We start from the raw sequence: 18,784 nt of genomic DNA, 5'->3' as shown, positions 1-18,784 counted from the left end.
TGCCAAAAGGTATCGGAGCAGGAAGGAGATGTTGGGCTTTTAATGGACTAGTCATTAAAACCATCAGCAGACTGTTCCCAGGTTGTTAAAGAAGCAAAGAGCATGTTGGGATGCATAGCATGGAGTATAACATATAAATCCAGAGAGTTCGTTTTAAAACTGGATTTGGCCCGGATGAGACCACACCTTTCTTTTTTATTCATTCTCTGGATATGAGCGTCGTTAGCAAAGCTGGTACTAATTGCCCATCCTTAGCTGCCCTTGAGAACATGATGGTGAGCCGCCTTCTTGAACTGCTGCAATCCGTGTGGTAAAAATGCTTCCACACTGTTGCTAGATGTGGAGTTCCACGATTTTGATCCAGTGACGGTGGAAGACCGCCGATACATGTGCAAGTCGGGGTGGTGTGTGACTTGGAGGTGATGGTGGTCCCACCTGGAGTACTGCGTGCAATTTTGATCTCCCTATTTCAAAAAGTAAGCGTACTCCAAGGCGGGTAAGCGTACTCCAAGGCGGCCTTCGAGACACACGACAACGCAAAATCGTCGAACAGAAATTGATAGCCAAGTTCCGCACCCATGAGGACGGCCTCAACCGGGATCTTGGGTTCATGTCACGCTACACGTTACCCCACCAGCGAACAAATGTTATCTGTCTTTAATATAACGGGTCAGTTGCTGTCTTTTCTATGTTTCTACCTCTCTATCTCTGTTTTTTTTTGTTTGTTGTTTTTTTTGGTGATTTGTATATTCTGAGACCTGGCAGGTAACACCTGTCTGTAATCACCAAGCATTGTTCTGTGAATTATAAATGCGATTTCATTTCGAGGATTTCATTTTCACATCGTTCACCTGAGGAAGGAGGTAGCCTCCGAAAGCTTGTGAATTTAAAATAAAATTGCTGGACTATAACTTGGTGTTGTAAAATTGTTTACAATTGTCAACCCCAGTCCATCACCGGCATCTCCACATTATTTCAAAAAGGATATTCAGTTATTGGAGGGGGTGCAGAGAATGGCAGCACAGTTGATCCCAGAACGTAGGGGAATGACGAATGAGGAAAGATGGACTAACCTGAGTCCTTTCTCTCTTGAAAAGAGAAGACTGAGGGGATATGATAGTGTTTAAAATTATGAAAGGTTTGGACAAATTGGATCCAAGTAAACTTTTCTGTCGTGTATAGAATTTAAACACGTGGGGTCATATTTACAAATTAAGGACAAAAAAGACAATAGGAAATGCAGGAGGAGCTTTTTTATTAACAGGGTGGTAAGTTATGTGGAACGGATTACTGGCACGGACAGTGGAACAAAAGAAACCTTAATGGGTTTCAAGAAGGAAAGAGATGGGTTCTTGTCAACAACTCGGTTTCAGATTTGTTAGAAATGCATCAAGGAAGAACGTGGATAGGTGGGCTACATGGACCGAAGGTCTTCTCCTGCCTGAAACTGTTACTATATTGTGCATACCCTGTTCAGTTACAGTCGGAATGCTGCTTAACCTTGTACATATTGTCTTTTAAAGAACAGTTCCTAATAAGAAAATGCTATTTGCTCTGAGGATCTGTGCTGCCGTCAGTGCTGATTTGATCAGACAGGTCACACAGCTTCAAAAAGAATAACTAAAACTATCTCTGCTCTCAGTCTTTGAAGAATCTGCAAGCATTGTTGGTAAAACTTCCAACAAAGTGAACACAGACCGAAGCACATTTGTGAAGAACAGAAAACTTCTTTCTTTCTTAGCTATCCGTTGTATAATATTCCCCAAAGCTACCCAGCCAGCATCCAGTGATCAAAAGCCAAATACTATGGATGCTGGAAATCTGAAATAAAAACAGAAAATGCTGGAAATACTCAGCAAGTCAGGCAGCATCTGTGGAGAAAGAAACAGAGTTAACGTTTCAGGTCGATGACCTTGTATATATTGACTTTTAAAGAACAGTTCCTAATAAGAAAGGTCATCGACCTGAGGCGTTAACTCTGTTTCTTTCTTCACAGATGCTGCCTGACTTGCTGAGCTTCTCCAGCATTTTCTGTTTTTACTCCAGTGATCTGTAAATTGTCCTACTTGGGGTACAATTGTACTGCTGCTTTCATGCCTATGTGAAGCCTTGTGTGCACATCATTGTTTCAGTGACAGTATATTTCGGGTTAATAATGTCACTCATGAGCTTACTGAAGCAAAAGGCACCAGACCACCTGTCGGAGGTAGTCTCAAACTCCAGCCGACAAAGCCTGAAAGGGTGGTGGAAGCAGATTCAACACTAACTTTCAAAAGGGAATTGAATAAATAATTGAGGGGGAAACAATTGCTCTGGGGAAAGAGCAGGGGAGTAGGACTAATTGAATAGCTCTTTCAAAGAGGCAGCACAGGCATGATGGGCCAAATGGCCTCCTTCTGTTCTGTAAAATTCTATGATTCTAAAGCTGGTTTTAAAACTGCACAGATGCTGCACCTATTGAGAATATTATAAATGTATTTTTGAATTGTTGTAATTTTAGGAGAAAATGGCTGCTGTTGTAACACTCCCGTAGCATGAAAAATGATCCTGCCCAAAATAATCCAAGCATGTATGTGCAGTGCTCCTGTATCACTGAACTCTGATGCAGTCACAGCGTGATGCTCTGACAGTATAACTTGGGTCTGCCTCCCAAGGACCGGAGCCTGCAGACACCAATTTGTGACCCCTCACTGCTTTTTTCATAGGCCCATTGCAAAATTTTCAACATTCAGGGCAGATATTAAGTGTGTGTGTGTGTGTGTGTGTGTGTGTTTTTAATCTGTAAGTGATGGTACTGCTCATTTTCTTCAGGATTGCTGTGTGGTTTGTCAAATGATCTGTGCTCTGAAAGTACTTGGAGTAGGGTTGCCAACTTTGGTTGAATGTATTCCTGGAGGTTTGATCACATGACCTGGCCCTCACAGAGCGCCATCTTCCCACAGCCAATTGGAAAGCAAAAAGACTCTTCATTAGCCAATTGGATGATGCATGACTGCCAGACAAACATCCTTTTTTTCCCCCGTCTCCAATATTTTTATGACTAATAAACAGAAGTGTTCAAAGCAAATGAAAAAAAAAGTTTTTATTTTTTTAATGCCCCTATGATTTTTCTCCCGGGTTGCTCACAGCAGTGTCCCAGAGATTAATCTTAATTTCCTGGAGACTCCAGGCCAATCCTGGAGGGTTGGCAACCCAAGCTTGGAGCGCTGCTAGCCCACGATTGAAGCCTTCCACTGTAGAGGTCCACACCCTTACCTTGCATTTCTGTCTGCAAGGATTCCCACTGTGGATGACATTGTAGAATGTTGTGTTAAGGAGGAGCGTAAATCCAGGCCTCGAGTCCGAGTTTATCTATCTGTGGGTGGTTCAGTAAGGCCGAGGTGAGCCTGACCATCGCTCAGGATCAGGCTCGTATAAACAACTTCATTTTTCTCAGCGGAATTGGAATTGGGAGCTGGCTGAAGTTGTCACTATGCTGTTGATCTCATGGAGATGTGACAAGTTGAAATGGTTCTGATTTGGCTGCAGTTCAGTGGAAAGTCATTCTCTTGTCCATATAAAGTACACGCAGTGGTGCTCAGAGCATGCAGCTTTTATTTATATAATTAGATTTTATTTATTTTCAAATTCTCAAAAGTTTTCTTTTCTAAGTGCAGCGTCATCTATCACTTTGGTATTTAAAGCATTTATTATAATGGTAATTATTGGACTCCACCTAATCTACTGGCATTCTTTTCAAACTATCTGTAACATAAATAAACTGTACTGCATACTTACCTTTATTAATTTGAGCAGTCTTCCCAATGGACTGGTAAATCATGGAGAGAAGTTTCTTTGGCATTCATTGAGAAGAAATGGATGGATACGACAGCTAGCTAAAGCAACTAATTCAATTACAGTGACACCTATAAATTAGGGACATCTAAGGGACTCGCACAGGTTTCCTTTATTTTCAAAATGGTTATTGCAAACCAGATGAGCCAAATATCCCAGGATTGGCTGTATCTCCTGCAGCGTTCCTTCTTTTTTTCATCCTCACCTGGGATTGTGCCTAATTCTGGAGCCCTGCCAGTGGGATGTGATTTCAGTTCATTTTCTATTTGTTGGTTTTACCAGTTCATTGCCATCCAGGGATCTTTTTCCATTGAGGGAGGAATGTCCTGATCCTGGGATCTCCTACGTTGGCTGCTGTAGAGCTGGAGTGCCTGGGAAATCCTAGCCAATTTGGGGTGGGTGGGGGGGGGGATTAATATCCTGCAGTCCCCTGTCTGGGACCCTGTCCCTCCATGTGCTGCAGCTGCTAATGTTTGAAGTGCTGGGGGGTGGGTAGTGGGTTGGTAACAGCTCATTAATACCTGATGCACTGGTGGAGCAGGGTTGCCAACTCCAATTGGAGGTGTTCCTGGAGATTGATCACATGACATCTGATCATATGACATCTGATAGGCCCGGCGCGGACATGATGGGCCAAATGGCCACCTTCTGTGCCATAAATTTTCTATGATTTACCTTATAAAGTTTGGGTCCCCGGTAGTTGTGAATCTTTATTTGTGGTTTCGCGCCAGCAGCTGTTATGTGAGAAGTTCCAAGAACCAGGAGGCCCCCCCCTGAGCAGGCAAAGAGGGGAAACCATTCTCTCCATCTCTCGACCCCCATTCCCCTGTCTCCCCCCCCTGAGCCCCCATTCTCCAGTCTCTCTTCCCCCGAGCCCCCATTCCCCAACTCCCCCCCCCCCCCCCCCATTCCCCAGCCTCCCTCTCTTCCCCCCCGAGCTCCCATTCCCCATTCTCCATTCTCCAACTCCTCCCAAGCCCCCATTCCCCAGTCTCTCTCTCTCTCCTCCCAGCCCCCTTTCCCCATCTCCATCTCTCCCCCAAGCCCCCATTCCCCAGTCTCTCTCTCTCTCCTCCCAGCCCCCTTTCCCCATCTCCATCTCTCCCCCAAGCCCACATTCCCCAGTCTCCATCTCTCCCCTGAGCCCCTGTTCCCGTCTCCATCTCCCCTGAGCCCCCATTCCCCGTCTCCATCTCCCCTCGAGCCTACATTCCCCGTCTCCATTTCTTCCCTTGGGTCCCCATTCCCTAGTCTCCCTCTCTTCCCCCCCCCCCCGCCACCCAACTCTTGAGCCCTCTGCGATTTCAGTCCCCCCCACCCCGTGATTTCAAGGCCCCCGACTCCCTGCCTTCACCCCCCTCCCCGGGCGGACGCGGCTCTCTGCACCGAGCAGTAGCCAGTGATGAGCTCCTTGGAAAAGGCGGGAAATGATTCTGTTTAAAATTAATGCAGTTTAACCTTGTTCTGACTCCCGATACCAGGCTAACAGTTAGCCATTACTTAGGGTACCTCAAATAAGTGTCTGTTTTTCATGTGGGCGCACTGCCATGGGGAATTTAAATCACCCATCTCCCAGGCTACTGGAGGCAGCGCTCGGGATAGGAACCCTCAATTCCGGGAAACTCCAGGTCATTCTGGTAAGGTTGGGAACCCTGTGATGTAGTCAGATGTGAGGTTGCTTTTGTTGAATGGGGAGTTCTTTACTCAGCATCCATAGCGGCAGAGAAACTGCACTATCCCTGGGACAGAGCGGTGCAAGCATTCAATCCCAGAGATAGAGCAGTTTCTCTGCCGCTATGCATACTGGGTAAAGAGATCTCCATTACAGAAAGACAGTTTCTTCCACCTGCTGCCACCTCAGGCTGACCTGCGTGTCCTTTGTTTAAACCAGCTTGGTGCATTGAAGGCTGTCCCTAGTTCGTAATTTGCGAGTGTCCGTGGTTTCAAGGTGCAGCTTGTATCTATTACAATGTAAGTTATTTGGGACGGTCAGTAAGTGCCTGTTTTTTGCAGGTGTCTTTCCTGGGGGTGTCCGTTTGTACAGGTTTCACTGTAATTGGCTTTCACCTTGAGGACCATGGGACCGATTCAGGCAGTAAATGGGAGACAGAATTCCTCTCTCCGTTAGAAGGTAGTGGGTTCAAGTCCCACTCCAGAGACCTGAGCACATTAACCTGGCTAACAGTCCAGCGCAGTACTGAGGGAGTGCTGCACTGTCAGAGGTTCCATCTTTCGGATGAGATATTAAATTGAGGTCCAGTCTGCCCTCTCAGGTGGACGTAAAAGATCCCATGGAGCTTTTCAAAGAAGAGCAGGGGAGTTCTCTCCGGTGTCCTGGTCAACATTTATCCCTCAAACAACACCGTTTAATTGGTCATTAATCTCACTGCTGTTTGTGGGAACTCGTGTGAAAATTGGTTGCTGCATTTCCTAAATTACCCAACAGTGACTACATTTCAAAATAATCAATTGGCTGCAAAGTGCTTAGGGGCATCTTGAGGTCATAAAAGGCAATATATAAATGCAAGTTTGTTCTTTCTCTCTCTTCCTTCTTCTCTTTTTTCTTTTTCTCTTTCTTTATGAAACATATCTGACGAAATCTGCAGCAGGTAAGGAATGGAAAAATTTAAATTCATGAGAAAGTTGATGTAGGAATGCATTTATACTGTGAAGTGTACAACTTACAAACCCTAAGAGTCTGGCAAATAAATTGCTTTCTTATTGCTCCCTCTTCTGTTCCGTAATACATGTATAATTTCCTTCTCGTACTCTCAGCATTGTCACCAAATCACTGGCTTTATTTTAAATGGGTTAATGACTGTGTTAAAATAGTCCACAAAGACCCAATGCCCCTCTCAGAAGAAAAGCATGCCCCAACATCTGTTTACACAGCTGTTCTTCAAAAAAAAATTATAATCATATTCCAACTGAAGTCTATAGTCCATCAAAGTTACAGCAACACTTGATGATGCATTGACGTCTCTGTCATTTTGAGTCTATTCTCCATCCCTTCCACACTCGCACTTTAATTCATCACTGGTCCTCATGGTTTTCCTCTCTGTCCTGGTGTACATGCCTTCACTGCCCTTGTGCAAGCTAGTGCTACAAAACAGACATCGAATTCGGGATGGGGGTGGGGGGGTGGTAAATTATATTTTGCGTTGCTCAGAGCAGCCTGATCTGATTTCCAATCGCCAGTGTAAATTTGGCAGATTGTGCACACCAAACCTCTGTCAGCATCTAAGTAAACCCAACACTGGGTCGAGTCTTCGTCCTGGGACTGATTTGAAGGCAGTGTAATGCAGATGTTCAGCACTTGCTTAACTCCATCCTCTGGTTTTCACTTGTCTACTTTCTAAACATGATAAGCGTTTAAAAACTGAGAATGTGCTCAATTGTGCTGTGCAATGGATCGATTGACAGGACATTGTTTTGCAGCTATGACTCCGTGGGTCCTGATCTCGGTGGAAATACCTGGGCAGGTGCAAAGCAGAGGACAGATGGCTCTACAGAGGCTGGAAGCAAAATGGAAAACAAAATCGGGGGGAACAGCTCTAACCTGGAACTTCCTAGTGGCTAGTCACAGTAGCAATTTTTTTTATTCATTCATGGGATGTGGGCGTCGCTGGCGAGGCCAGCATTTATTGCCCACCCCTAATTGCCCTTGAGAAGGTGGTGGTGAGCCGCCTTCTTGAACCGCTGCAGTCCGTGTGGTGAAGGTTCTCCCACAGTGCTGTTAGGTAGGGAGTTCCAGGATTTTGACCCAACGACGATGAAGGAACGGCGATATATTTCCAAGTCGGGATGGTGTGTGACTTGGAGGGGAACGTGCAGGTGGTGGTGTTCCCATGTGCCTGCCGCCCTTGTCCTTCTGGGTGGTAGGGGTCGCAGGTTTGGGAGGTGCCGTCGAAGATGCCTTGGCGAGTTGCTGCAGTGCATCTTGTAGATGGTACACACTGCAGCCACTGTGCACCGGTGGTGGAGGGAGTGAATGTTTAGGGTGGTGGATGGGGTGCCAATCAAGCGGGCTGCTTTGTTCTGGATGGTGTCAAGCTTCTTGAGTGTTGTTGGAGCTGTTCTCATCCAGGCAAGTGGAGAGTATTCCATCACACTCCTGACTTGTGCCTTGTAGATGATGGAAAGGCTTTGGGGAGTCAGGAGGTGAATCACTGACCGCAGAATACCCAGCCTCTGACCTGCTCTTGTAGCCACAGTATTTATGTGGCTGGTCCAGATAAGTTTCTGGTCTATTTCTGTGGGAACATGATTGGATGCAGGTGGCTTCTGTCCACCCACTTACCTGGAAATGTTCATGGTATGAGGAAAGATGGAGAGAAGGAACGTGGAGGAAATGCAACAAAAATAAGATGCATTTTAGTGTGCACGTCTCTCGAGGTGACCCTGCAGTGATACAGCTGTGTGAATCAGGCAACCATGCTCAATCCTACATCACATCGCCACTAGTGGCCTGGTGGGTAAATACATTTGCCTGGTATGGAAAATGAGACGAGCCATAAACCAGGGAGACATCAGGTTCGATTTCCAGTCCGTGCTGAGTGGTCAGGATGATGCAGTCAGTCTCGGAACCCCTGGGCTAAGGAAGGCAGAAGATCAGGAAGGGTTCGCTGCCTTGTTGAAAACCAGTGAGCTTTGCCGGAAAACATGCACATCTGGACATTGAGAGAGGACAGGATTGGGCTTGGCCGTTAAGTCCTCTGTAGTCCAATAGTCTGCCAGCTCTCACTCTCTGGGCTCGCACACGGAGGGCTGACAGGGCCAGTGGGGCTTCATACCAGCAAGAGTCGGAGCCTTCAGAAGTCGAGAGGAGAAAAAAAAAATCCAATACCACACAACTGAGCTGAGGTTTAAATAGAAGGTTTCTGCAGGAACAAGACTCTATACTCTGGAATTCGCCCCCTAAATCTCTCTATCTCTCCACCTCCCTCTCCACCTTTTGACATTCTCCTTAAAAACACATTTTGACCAAGCATTTAGTCGCCCCCTCTTAATGTCTCCTATTTTGGCTCAGCATCCATTTATATCTGATTACTGTTCTATGAAGTGCCTTGGGATATTTTTCTACGTTAAAGACGCAATTTAAATGCAAATTGCCATCGCTGTTGTACATGCTGAAGTTTGGCAATAACAGACGACTCTACATAATCATGCTCTTGATGGCTGCTTGTTTCATATTCATCATCATTGAAACACTTACAGTTAATTGAATTAATTGTTTCCATTCTGCATACCACACTACTCATAGCATTTTGTTTGCTGCGTCTTAGTTCAGAGAACATTTTTTGCTGTGTCCAATACATTTCATCGAATGATACAGCACAGAAAGATGCCATTCGGATTAATTTTATAGGTTACATTTCCTCTCCGCTCCAACTTTGCATAAATGTAATGAATTAATTCTGGTACTAACCTTAAAAAAAAAAAACACCCCATGGTTAACTTGAGCCCTGGGGTGCAGTACGTTGATGCACCGTGACAGGGCACAGGTTTATATCAGTCACTAGCCTTTCATACACACGCGAGCACATAGGCATACGCAGGAAAATACAGCACACGGTGTCAAGCATTTTCAGTGTGGATCAAAGGGAATTGGAGCCACGTATTGTGTATATAGAAAAGAAGACTTTATATTTGCATCATTAAACTCTGAATCCAGTGCATTTCTTGCAACAAAATTAGTTACTTCACATGGTTGATTAGCATTACCGTCACCGAATCCCCCACCATCAACATCCTGGGGGTCACCATTGACCAGAAACTTAACTGGACCAGCCATATAAATACTGTGGCTACAAGAGCAGGTCAGAGGCTGGGTATTCTGCGGCGACTGACTCACCTCCTGAGTCCCCAAAGCCTTTCCACTATCTACAAGGCACAAGTCAGGAGTGTGATGGAATACTCTCCACTTTCCTGGATGAGTGCAGCTCCAACAACACTCAAGAAGCTCGACACCATCCAGGACAAAGCAGCCTGCTTGATTGGCACCCCATCCACCATCCTAAACATTCACTCCCTTCACCACCGGTGCACAGTGGCTGCAGTGTGTACCATCCACAGGATGCACTGCAGCAACTCGCCAAGACTTCTTCGACAGCACCTCCCAAATCCGCGACCTCTACCACCTAGAAGGACAAGAGCAGCAGGTACATGGGAACAACACCACCTGCACGTTCCCCTCCAAGTCACACACCATCCTGACTTGGAAATATATCGCCGTTCCTTCATCGTCACTGGGTCAAAATCCTGGAACTCCCTTCCTTACAGCACTGTGGGAGAACCTTCACCACACGGACTGCAGCGGTTCAAGAAGGCGGCTCACCACCACCTTCTCAAGGGCAATTAGGGGTGGGCAATAAATGCTGGCCTCACCAGTGACGCCCACATCCCATGAACGAATAAAAAAAAGGTAGCAAATTCCACTTTAGCTGAACATGTATAGGTTACTGCTCTTTATATATAAATATATATATAATATGTATGTGTGTGTGTATATATATATATTATATAAAGCGTGTGTTTTTGTGTGTGTATGTGTTGTGGGAGCAATGTACTAGTTAATAGATTAAAGCCAAACACTGACGTTCTATTCTAGAACAGGACTTCTCTTTGCTCTGGGTGAGAACAGCTCCTTTAAATCAAGGGCGATAATTTTTTTTTTAATTGAAATGACAACATACTGGTATCAAATGGGACTCGCATGCGTGTAGTATGTCATCACGCCATTCACACACTGAATTGCTTTTGACGTCCAGTAACTGAAACATATCCATATCTACAGTCTAATGTCAGTCATCATCTACCAGGTACTGATTTACCAAGCTTGTAACAGCGAGCTCTGCTTTTAGCATTTGCTTTCACCTTCTACGAAAGGGCTACCTGGTGTACGAGCACCCACATCAGCTCATTCGTTGTTGCCACGGTGACATATGGATACCAGTCGCTGAAATTAATTTTAATTTTCTAAGCAGCAGGAAGTACCTCTCTGATTATTAATTTTGTCCTGATATTTCCTAAATCTGATGGCATGTGTTTGGAGTGCATAATGATTGCATCAAGTATGTGTTAATGTAGGCTTTTATGGATCTCAACTGAATTAGATGACTAATTTGGGAACTGCTCTTTCTGAAGCGTTGAGAGAGGTAGAGTTGGACCGTTAAATACTGGCTCAGTTTCCTAGCACGTGGCTGTAATAATAAAAAAGGAAGGTAAATAGGGGGAGAAAAATAAATCAACTGGAAATCAGGCTGCAGATTAATTCTCCTCGTTACTGCTGGTGTGTGTAAGACATGGGCCAGGGCTGGTTTGTAATCACTCACCGCAGCATAATTCGTAATCGCTCACCGCTGAACGGTAGCTTTTATTGTCGTCAGATTTTGCTCGGGATTGCCATTACATGTCCATTTGTAACAAACGGTTGTCGTGGCTTTAAAAAAAAATAACTTTGAGCTGAATGCCCCTTGCCGTATAAATGTTGAAAAGTTGCACGTGATCCAGTACAGTTCAGACACCGTGACTGAAATGAGGAAATATCCATTTCCTGTAGGCAGGAATAAGGGCACAGAATACACTCAGTGCGACCCTGTAGAAGGGGATCCTCTTTGGTACCCTGACTCAGGACATGTCACTCTCGGAGATTCAGGCTTTCAACAGTGGCGAACTTGTTGGAAAAGTAATCAAAATGTAAGGCTGTTTGTTTGAAACGCTGCATTTTACTGCAGCTCCTCATCTCGGACTGGTATAACTGCAGTATGGGTTCCAGCCAGGCAGTAAGTGCCCTGTTTACACTGCCTGGCTGGGAATGCCAAATATCCTGCCCAGGAGAGAACTCTGTGCATGCTTGGTCACACACTTGGTGCAAAGCTCCTCTCCCAGCAGGAAATATTTAGAAAGGGCACTGCTTTCTGAACATGGAAATTGATGTCAGGTAGGTTTGAAACATGTCTGGGGAGAGTCCAGTGGGACCGTGAACACTCTGTAAACCACCTCTGACACGCACTTTGCAAGATGGACCTCCCGTGGCATTGCTCATGGTCTGTCAGATGACTCACTCTCTCATCAGGTCTCACACCATATATTGCACAATGTATTATCCTGCTGTTAAAGTGGAGCTCTGTTCTGTTAAATGGCCTTGTTAAGTAAATAAAATCTGGCAGTATTCATTCTGACAAGGCCAGCTCTGTCTCAGTGAATTACACTGAGGTAATAGTCTTTCTTTTCCTGCTCTCCGTCCCAGAGTCAAGCGATGAGGATAGTGCGGACTATAGGGCAAGCCTTTGAGGTGTGCCACAAGTTGAGTCTGCAGCACACTGAGCAAAGTGCGGATGGAGAGGAGGACCAAGAAAGTGAGGAGAGCGCTGAAAACACCAACGTCCCAGGTATGACTTTTTAATTATGTTCAGCGCCTTGTTTTATAAGCACTGGATCAGTCTTTTCAATCTTACTGTCAGAAAAACAACTGACGGACCTCTGGGCTTTAGGCAACCATAGCAACCCAGTCCATTTTCTACAGCGAGACTGAGTATCCAAATGGGAATTTTAGCAACCCTGTAACTTGTTTTTTTAATGGAAAAAGTCCATTTTCTTCTTTAAACATCCCACAGGTTCAGCACTCGTTGAGATGGTGGTGGTTTTTTCTATTTTATTGCATAGCTTTAAAGTTTACAAATCTCCTTTGGGAGGACCAATGCTGTCATCTCGGCCCCAGTCACAAGCTTCATACCCTTACCACTGAATCCATCTCCTCCCTGGCCACGGTCTCAGGCTGATTGCAATCTCAATATCCTGTTTTACCCTGAGCGGAGTTTCTGACCTCACATTCCCTCCATCACAAAGACTGCAAACTTCCATTTCTGTAACATTTTCCCCATATATCAGCCCATCTGCTGCTGAAACGCTAAGTCATGCCTTTGTGATCTCCTGACTCCATTACTCCATTGTTCTTTTGGCCAGCCTCCTGTCCTCTCCCCTCCGTAAACGGCAGCTCATCGAAAACTACTGCTCCTACCCTATGCCACAACAAGTTCCACCCACTCACCGCCCCTGCCATCCCTGTCCTGGTTTGGCTCCTGTTCACCCAATGCCTCAAATTTAAAAATCTCATCCTTGTGTTTAATACCTCCATGACATCACCTCTCCCTATCTCTGTAACCTACTCCAGCCGTAACCCTCTCCCTCCCTCATCCCGAACTCTCCATCCCTCTGACTTCCGCCTGATGTACACCCCTTTCTTCACCCTATTATTGGCAGCCATGTCTTCAGCTGCCTAGGGCTGGTGCTTTGGAATTCTTCCCTAAGTCTCCGCACCCCTTTCCTCCATTAAGACCCTCCTCTTTTGACAAAGTTGATGGTTACTATCTAATGTCACCTTGGGATGTTTTTCTATGTTAGTGGTGCTACATAAGCGCAGGTTGTTTCCTAATTTTGTAATTATGACTCCTGGTTCTGCACAAAAACTTGGCTTCTTGACTTTACAAACGTCTAAATTTAACTGGACCCTTTTTTTAATGAGAAGAAAGTCCGCTGTCTTGTCCTCCTCTCCTTACTCAAGTATCTAAGCCCTTAAACCAACCTGGATGCATTTTCTTCTCATTCAAATGCCACTATATATCTATAGGTACAGATGGCCATTTGGAGAGCAAGTAAAGCAGGCAAGAATAAGCAAACAAGAGCATTAGGATAGCACAAACTGAGGGACAAGTTGGAATATTGTAGTCAGCACAGAGGATGTACCCAGCTGGGCTTTGGTTGTAGAGTACCTCCTTGGATACTGACCCATGCAATACATTACATTATCAATAACAGACTAAGTGCCTTCCTGTGAGGGTCAGTACGTCTGTACCAATATCTGCTGATGGCTTTAAATACTAAGTGAAATCCATTCACTAACACTGCTCTCTGGAGTAATGCATAAAATCATGCTTTTCAATTCATACTATCACAACCTGCTGAATTTGCAATTGGTTCATGAAATGTAACCATAAGAAATGCCTGTATTAGTTTCCTGTAGCATTCATAACAAGATACATTAAGTTTAAGAAATCCAGTTTTGGCCAGCTGGGCATTGTTGAACACACACATTGGCACTGATTGGGGCCAAGGAAACACTGACACTGTATTGTGTTGGGATATCTATTTACCTTTATTAGTTCCTGCAGCACATCCACCAGTGGGAAGAAAATGCCCAATGGTCCTCTACTAAGCCAGTTAGTCTATCTCATCGATGCCTTATATATTCATATATTCATATATTCTCTAGCATTTGCTGAGTTTTGGTTTAAAACCTAGCTCTATTTGGGTTCATGTTTGGCAGTTTCAATCATTCATGATGCATTTGTGTTTTGACCATTAGAGAATCAGAAGTTGGCTTTGCATTTTATTTAATTTGTTTAAAAATTGTGGCATTATGCTTTCTTTGGTCCCCATTTGGGACCGTAAATTATTTCTTCACATGTTTAAAAAATACAACATTCAAGGTTAGTTTATGTTTCTTACATAGAGAACTGCACTATTAGTATTGGTTTTGACTTGCTGAGATAGTGAACTGCAAGCCTCTATTGTAGACCAATGCTTTGGCATTCTGACAGAGCAGCCCTTACGATTCACTTGGAGTTTTTAACCTAAGGTCACTTCTCAGTTTAGTTTGGGATGAAAAGTTGTTGTCCCACTATTTTATCCGCCAGCTTACAAGTCAGAACTGAAACATCATCTCCGCTGTGTACATGTTCAGAGAGCCTGAGTTATGTTTCCCGCACTGAGCAAATTAGGCAGCCTCAACAGTTCTTAGTTTCCTATTGTGTAGGATCCAAGGTAAACCAATAACCAACAACTGGGTAGCCAAATGGACTGGGGCAGCGTATCCTACGTTGCTACCATCTTAAGGAGAAGAAGATTGCAGGGGAAGGGGGCCACTCCCATCACTCCTTTCTGGCCATTTCACTGCTGCTTCCTGGTTCCCATTGATGGGATATGTATGTTTGCCACATGGGGCATTCGTAACACATTTACACGTCAGACAGCTGAAGTAATTGGGGTTGATTTTGACCTTTGGGTGACCGACCTTCTGTGATTTTGTGGCCTCGTTAACATCGGGCTGGTGAGCTGCGGGGCACCAAACGGGCGCTCGATGCAGCTCACCAGATTGAGGCCTACCAGTATCGGGCCATCCCCTGGCCACCAGCAAAGTAAGGGTGGAGGGGGGGTGGATGGTGCTTGAAGAGGGTGGGCATCCCAGATGGCAGCGGCCCAGATTATTTTTGTGGGGCTTGGAGGAGCATTCCTGTCGATACAGGCTGGCTCTCTGGGCGCCCAGGGATAGGCCCCTTTCAAAATGCCGGCCACCTCTTCATCGGTGTTAACGGGGGCGATAAGGCTACCGTTCCTATCTTGAGGCCATTAGCAGGCAGTTAACAGCAGACAATACAAGTGGAAATGTTGCTTCTAAATCTGTGCTCCTTTGGTATTGCTCTGCAGTGTGTGGAGGGTTTGAAGTCAAGAACACGATAGATTACCTTTCTTGTAGGATCTTTATTCTTCAAATTACATGAATCCTGCACACATCACAAGCCCGCCGATTGTCACCACAGGTTTTTTGGGGAGGGGATTAGGGTTAAGTGGTTGGTCAGTTTCAGTCTAGCTTCCGACCAAATGAACTGGAGGAATGGCACAGGTCCTAGGGTTTCTTTAATAAGAGGCAGGAGCAGGAGGCCATGCACAGCAATGCCTATATGCAATGGCCTTACATTGTTACACATGTGCTCGTGTTTGTGAAAGCCACATGCCATCCATCCTGGCTTGTACTCAGACGGGGTGTGACGGATATACTTCATTCACAAGAATAGAAAAAATATTTGTGGTGGGACTTAAATCTCTGTATATGTGTACATTGCAAGATTGTATTTTCATCTATTAACAGAACAGCTCAGACTGAGCTTGTGGAAATCAAAAGACAGTTTTATTTACAGCTCTTAAGGCGCCATTGTAATAAGGGCAGTTTCTGTTTAAATGTCCATTTACGTTGTGTACACTTAAGCAGTTGATTAATGCCCTAATTCTTACCTTTGCAGGCACTTATCTGTTTGTTCATCCGAATAGGACAGGCTAATACCTAGGTGTTCACTGACCGCTGGACACCAGCCAGTGTAAATATCCTATTTCAGTTGCTATAAACTGTACTATTACAGTTAATGCACAAGATCATTAATCTGAATTAAGCGATTATGCTACACCACAGTCTATCTGTGTTCCTATCACACTGGGGTGATTCTCGAGTCATGTAGATCGGGCGTGTGGGGCTCCCCCTATGACATCGGAGGGGGAGGCTCAATCAGTTCTCATTGTCGGTTGTCATTATCATTGAAGAGGCGAATAGCCAGCACTAATCACACTGCTAATAGGTAGCATAGTGGTTATGTTACTGGACTAGTAATCCAGAGACCTGGACTAAAATCCAGAGTTATGAGTTCAAATCCCGCCACGGCAGCTGGGGAATTTAAATTCAATTAATTAAATTTAAAAAAAATCTGGAATTAAAATGCTAGTATCAGTAATGGTGAAACTGCCGGATTGTCGTAAAAACCCATCTGGTTCACTAATGTCCTTTAGGGAAGGAAACCTGCCGTCCTTACCTGGTCTGGCCTATATGTGACTCCAGACCCACAGCAATGTGGTTGATTCTTAATTGCCCTCTGAAATGGCCTAGCAAGCCACTCAGTTGTAAAATCTCGTTCAAGAAGGCGGCTCTCCACCACCTTCTCGAGGGCAATTAGGGATGGGCAATAAATGCCGGCCTCGCCAGCGACGCCCACATCCCATGAACGAATAAAAAAAAAAGCTCGCTCTTTGGGAGGGCAGGAAATCTGCCAGGGTGGCACTGATCTTGGGCCTATAGCAGGACATTAAAGGGGAGGGCTGGAAAGATTGGGGACGAGGGAAGAGGGTTGACCAAGCAACTTACTTCACTCACGGAGAAATTTAAAGAGAACGCCCAGCCGCGAGGAGCTGAGGTTAATAAAGCCGGACCGCGCAAAACTCTTGAACATATCAAAGAAATATGAGCGCCAGGCATGTTTCTAGCTTCCCCTCACTCGCAGCTCCTGATCTCTTTAATGGCCAGCTCCTGTCCTGTAGTGCCCGTGCTTTGTGGGCGGTTTGAGGCAGTAGCGCTGATTGATACGAATTTTGCGCTGGGACCTTAACTGCGTCACTTGACCCACGTTTCGATATTTTAATCAGCCCCCCGTTTGTTTCTAGCAGGAACGCTGGCCGCCTAAATCAAGCCCATCCGAAAATCGGGCGCAGTCCCCGAAGTTGGCCCTTGCTGCACCCATTTTACACCTGTAGCACAGGCGCAGAGAAGACCAGTTTCTACCCCAACATTTCTTCTTTAGTCAGGCAGTCACTTGTCTCCAAACATATTTTCTTGGCCTGTTTTTCAATTGAATGCTATTCTTGCTAGGTGTATGTTGTACATTTATTTCTGTGTCTCACAGTGATTCATCCCTTGCCTTGTTTTGTGATCTGTACCAGTGCAACAGCTGACTGGCGCAGAGAAAGAGGCTTCGGAAGAGACCGATATAGACGCTGTCGAGGCACCTCTGCAGGACGGTACAGAGGCTGACTTCAGCCGAGGCGTGACTGACTTGGACGCAGTGCGAAAAGAACACGATCTTCACAAAGACAAAAAGGTAACCGTAAAACCGTCCTTTCAGACACCCAGTTTTTCCCATGTGACTCTGTTGATGCCCGGGTCCATAGAAACCACACCACACTTGGGAGAGCATTTCTGGTGCTAATCCTTTTATAACGCATTTTGCTGCCATGTCGAAGGGGCCGGCTTTCTGCTTCATGTCTACAAAACGACGAGCACATCTAATCCAGTTAATTTGCAAAATTCACAGAGCTGCTGATTCTTAGTTACAAGGTAGAGACACTTGGTAGGCACTCCTGGCATTGTGTTTATCCAGGGAGACTGGGCCCACTCTCTGTGCGGGGCCCAGTTGGTGTGGGTGTGTATTACGACTCAAACTCACAGATACCACGGCCAAGACAACAGTTATTGTAAATTCAGAGGAAGGCAGGATTACCTTGCATTCTGTGGTGATGGAGCGCTGCCATCAGCCACATTGCGCAGATTAGGAAGGGGGTTATCACCAAGGATTCCCACTTCTATTGGCTAACCTGGAATGTATGTGTGTGCACGCACGTGCATGTGTGTGCTTGCGTGTGTGCGCACGTGTGTGTGTAGATATTGGATGAGGACAGGGTAAGGCTCGGCTGTGATGCTGCTGTAGCGGAAAAGCCTGCTTTCACTCAAGCCTAGATTTTCTGATCGGCGCTATGTTAACGCCAATCGGAAAATCTAGGCTCAAACGCCTAGGCTTGTACTTGGAAAAGAAGCATTCGGGTGGGGTACCAGAGGCTGCCAGCTCTGGGAGATGCAGACCCCCTATATGTGTCGGCACCATCTGGGGAGAGGGGAGAAAATTAGGGGGTGAGGAAATTTAATAAAAGCAGCCTCCGTGTTACAATGTTAAACATTTCTACTTCCCAGTCAGTGCAGCCAACATCGGAGGGTACAGTTTAAAATTATTTCACCAACTGTCCTGGGGGAAGAAACGATGAAAGGGACTGTAGATAGGCAGCACGCAACTGAATCCACATAATGCCATAATGAATTTGCTGAGAAATCTTACACTTGAGTCACGATTCCCTTGTAATGGGAAGAAATTTGAATGGAATGTCGGCATTCTAATGGAGGTGACAATTTTCCTTTTGAAAGGGTTTGAATTACATTCCACGTTCAGCTCCACCTGCTCTTTGCTGCTCAATTATGCCCATGATTAGCTGCAGAGAGTTGCCTCTCGACTCCTTGACAGCGTTCTTTTCCGATAGGAGATTATTGTCACGCACCAGGGTGCCTCAGATTGTCCGTCAG

General features: G+C 45.4%; 1 protein-coding gene across 6 annotated transcripts in view; it reads left to right on the top strand.

Moving 5' to 3' along the window:
- The window catches only part of nos1apa (nitric oxide synthase 1 (neuronal) adaptor protein a), a 381,173-nt gene that overhangs the window by 247,998 nt on the left and 114,391 nt on the right, over window positions 1-18,784 (top strand). For all 6 annotated transcript variants that reach the window (XM_067990661.1, XM_067990660.1, XM_067990662.1 and 3 more), the window contains 2 exons: window positions 12,086-12,227; window positions 17,377-17,534. In XM_067990661.1, coding sequence (XP_067846762.1) covers window positions 12,086-12,227; window positions 17,377-17,534 — 300 coding nt within the window. The remainder of the gene's footprint in view (window positions 1-12,085; window positions 12,228-17,376; window positions 17,535-18,784) is intronic.

Source organism: Heptranchias perlo, chromosome 9 (assembly GCF_035084215.1).
Source record: "Heptranchias perlo isolate sHepPer1 chromosome 9, sHepPer1.hap1, whole genome shotgun sequence".
NCBI classification, from domain to species: domain Eukaryota; kingdom Metazoa; phylum Chordata; class Chondrichthyes; order Hexanchiformes; family Hexanchidae; genus Heptranchias; species Heptranchias perlo.
Note: the sequence above shows the minus strand (reverse complement) of the source record. Positions and strands in the feature narration are given on the sequence as shown.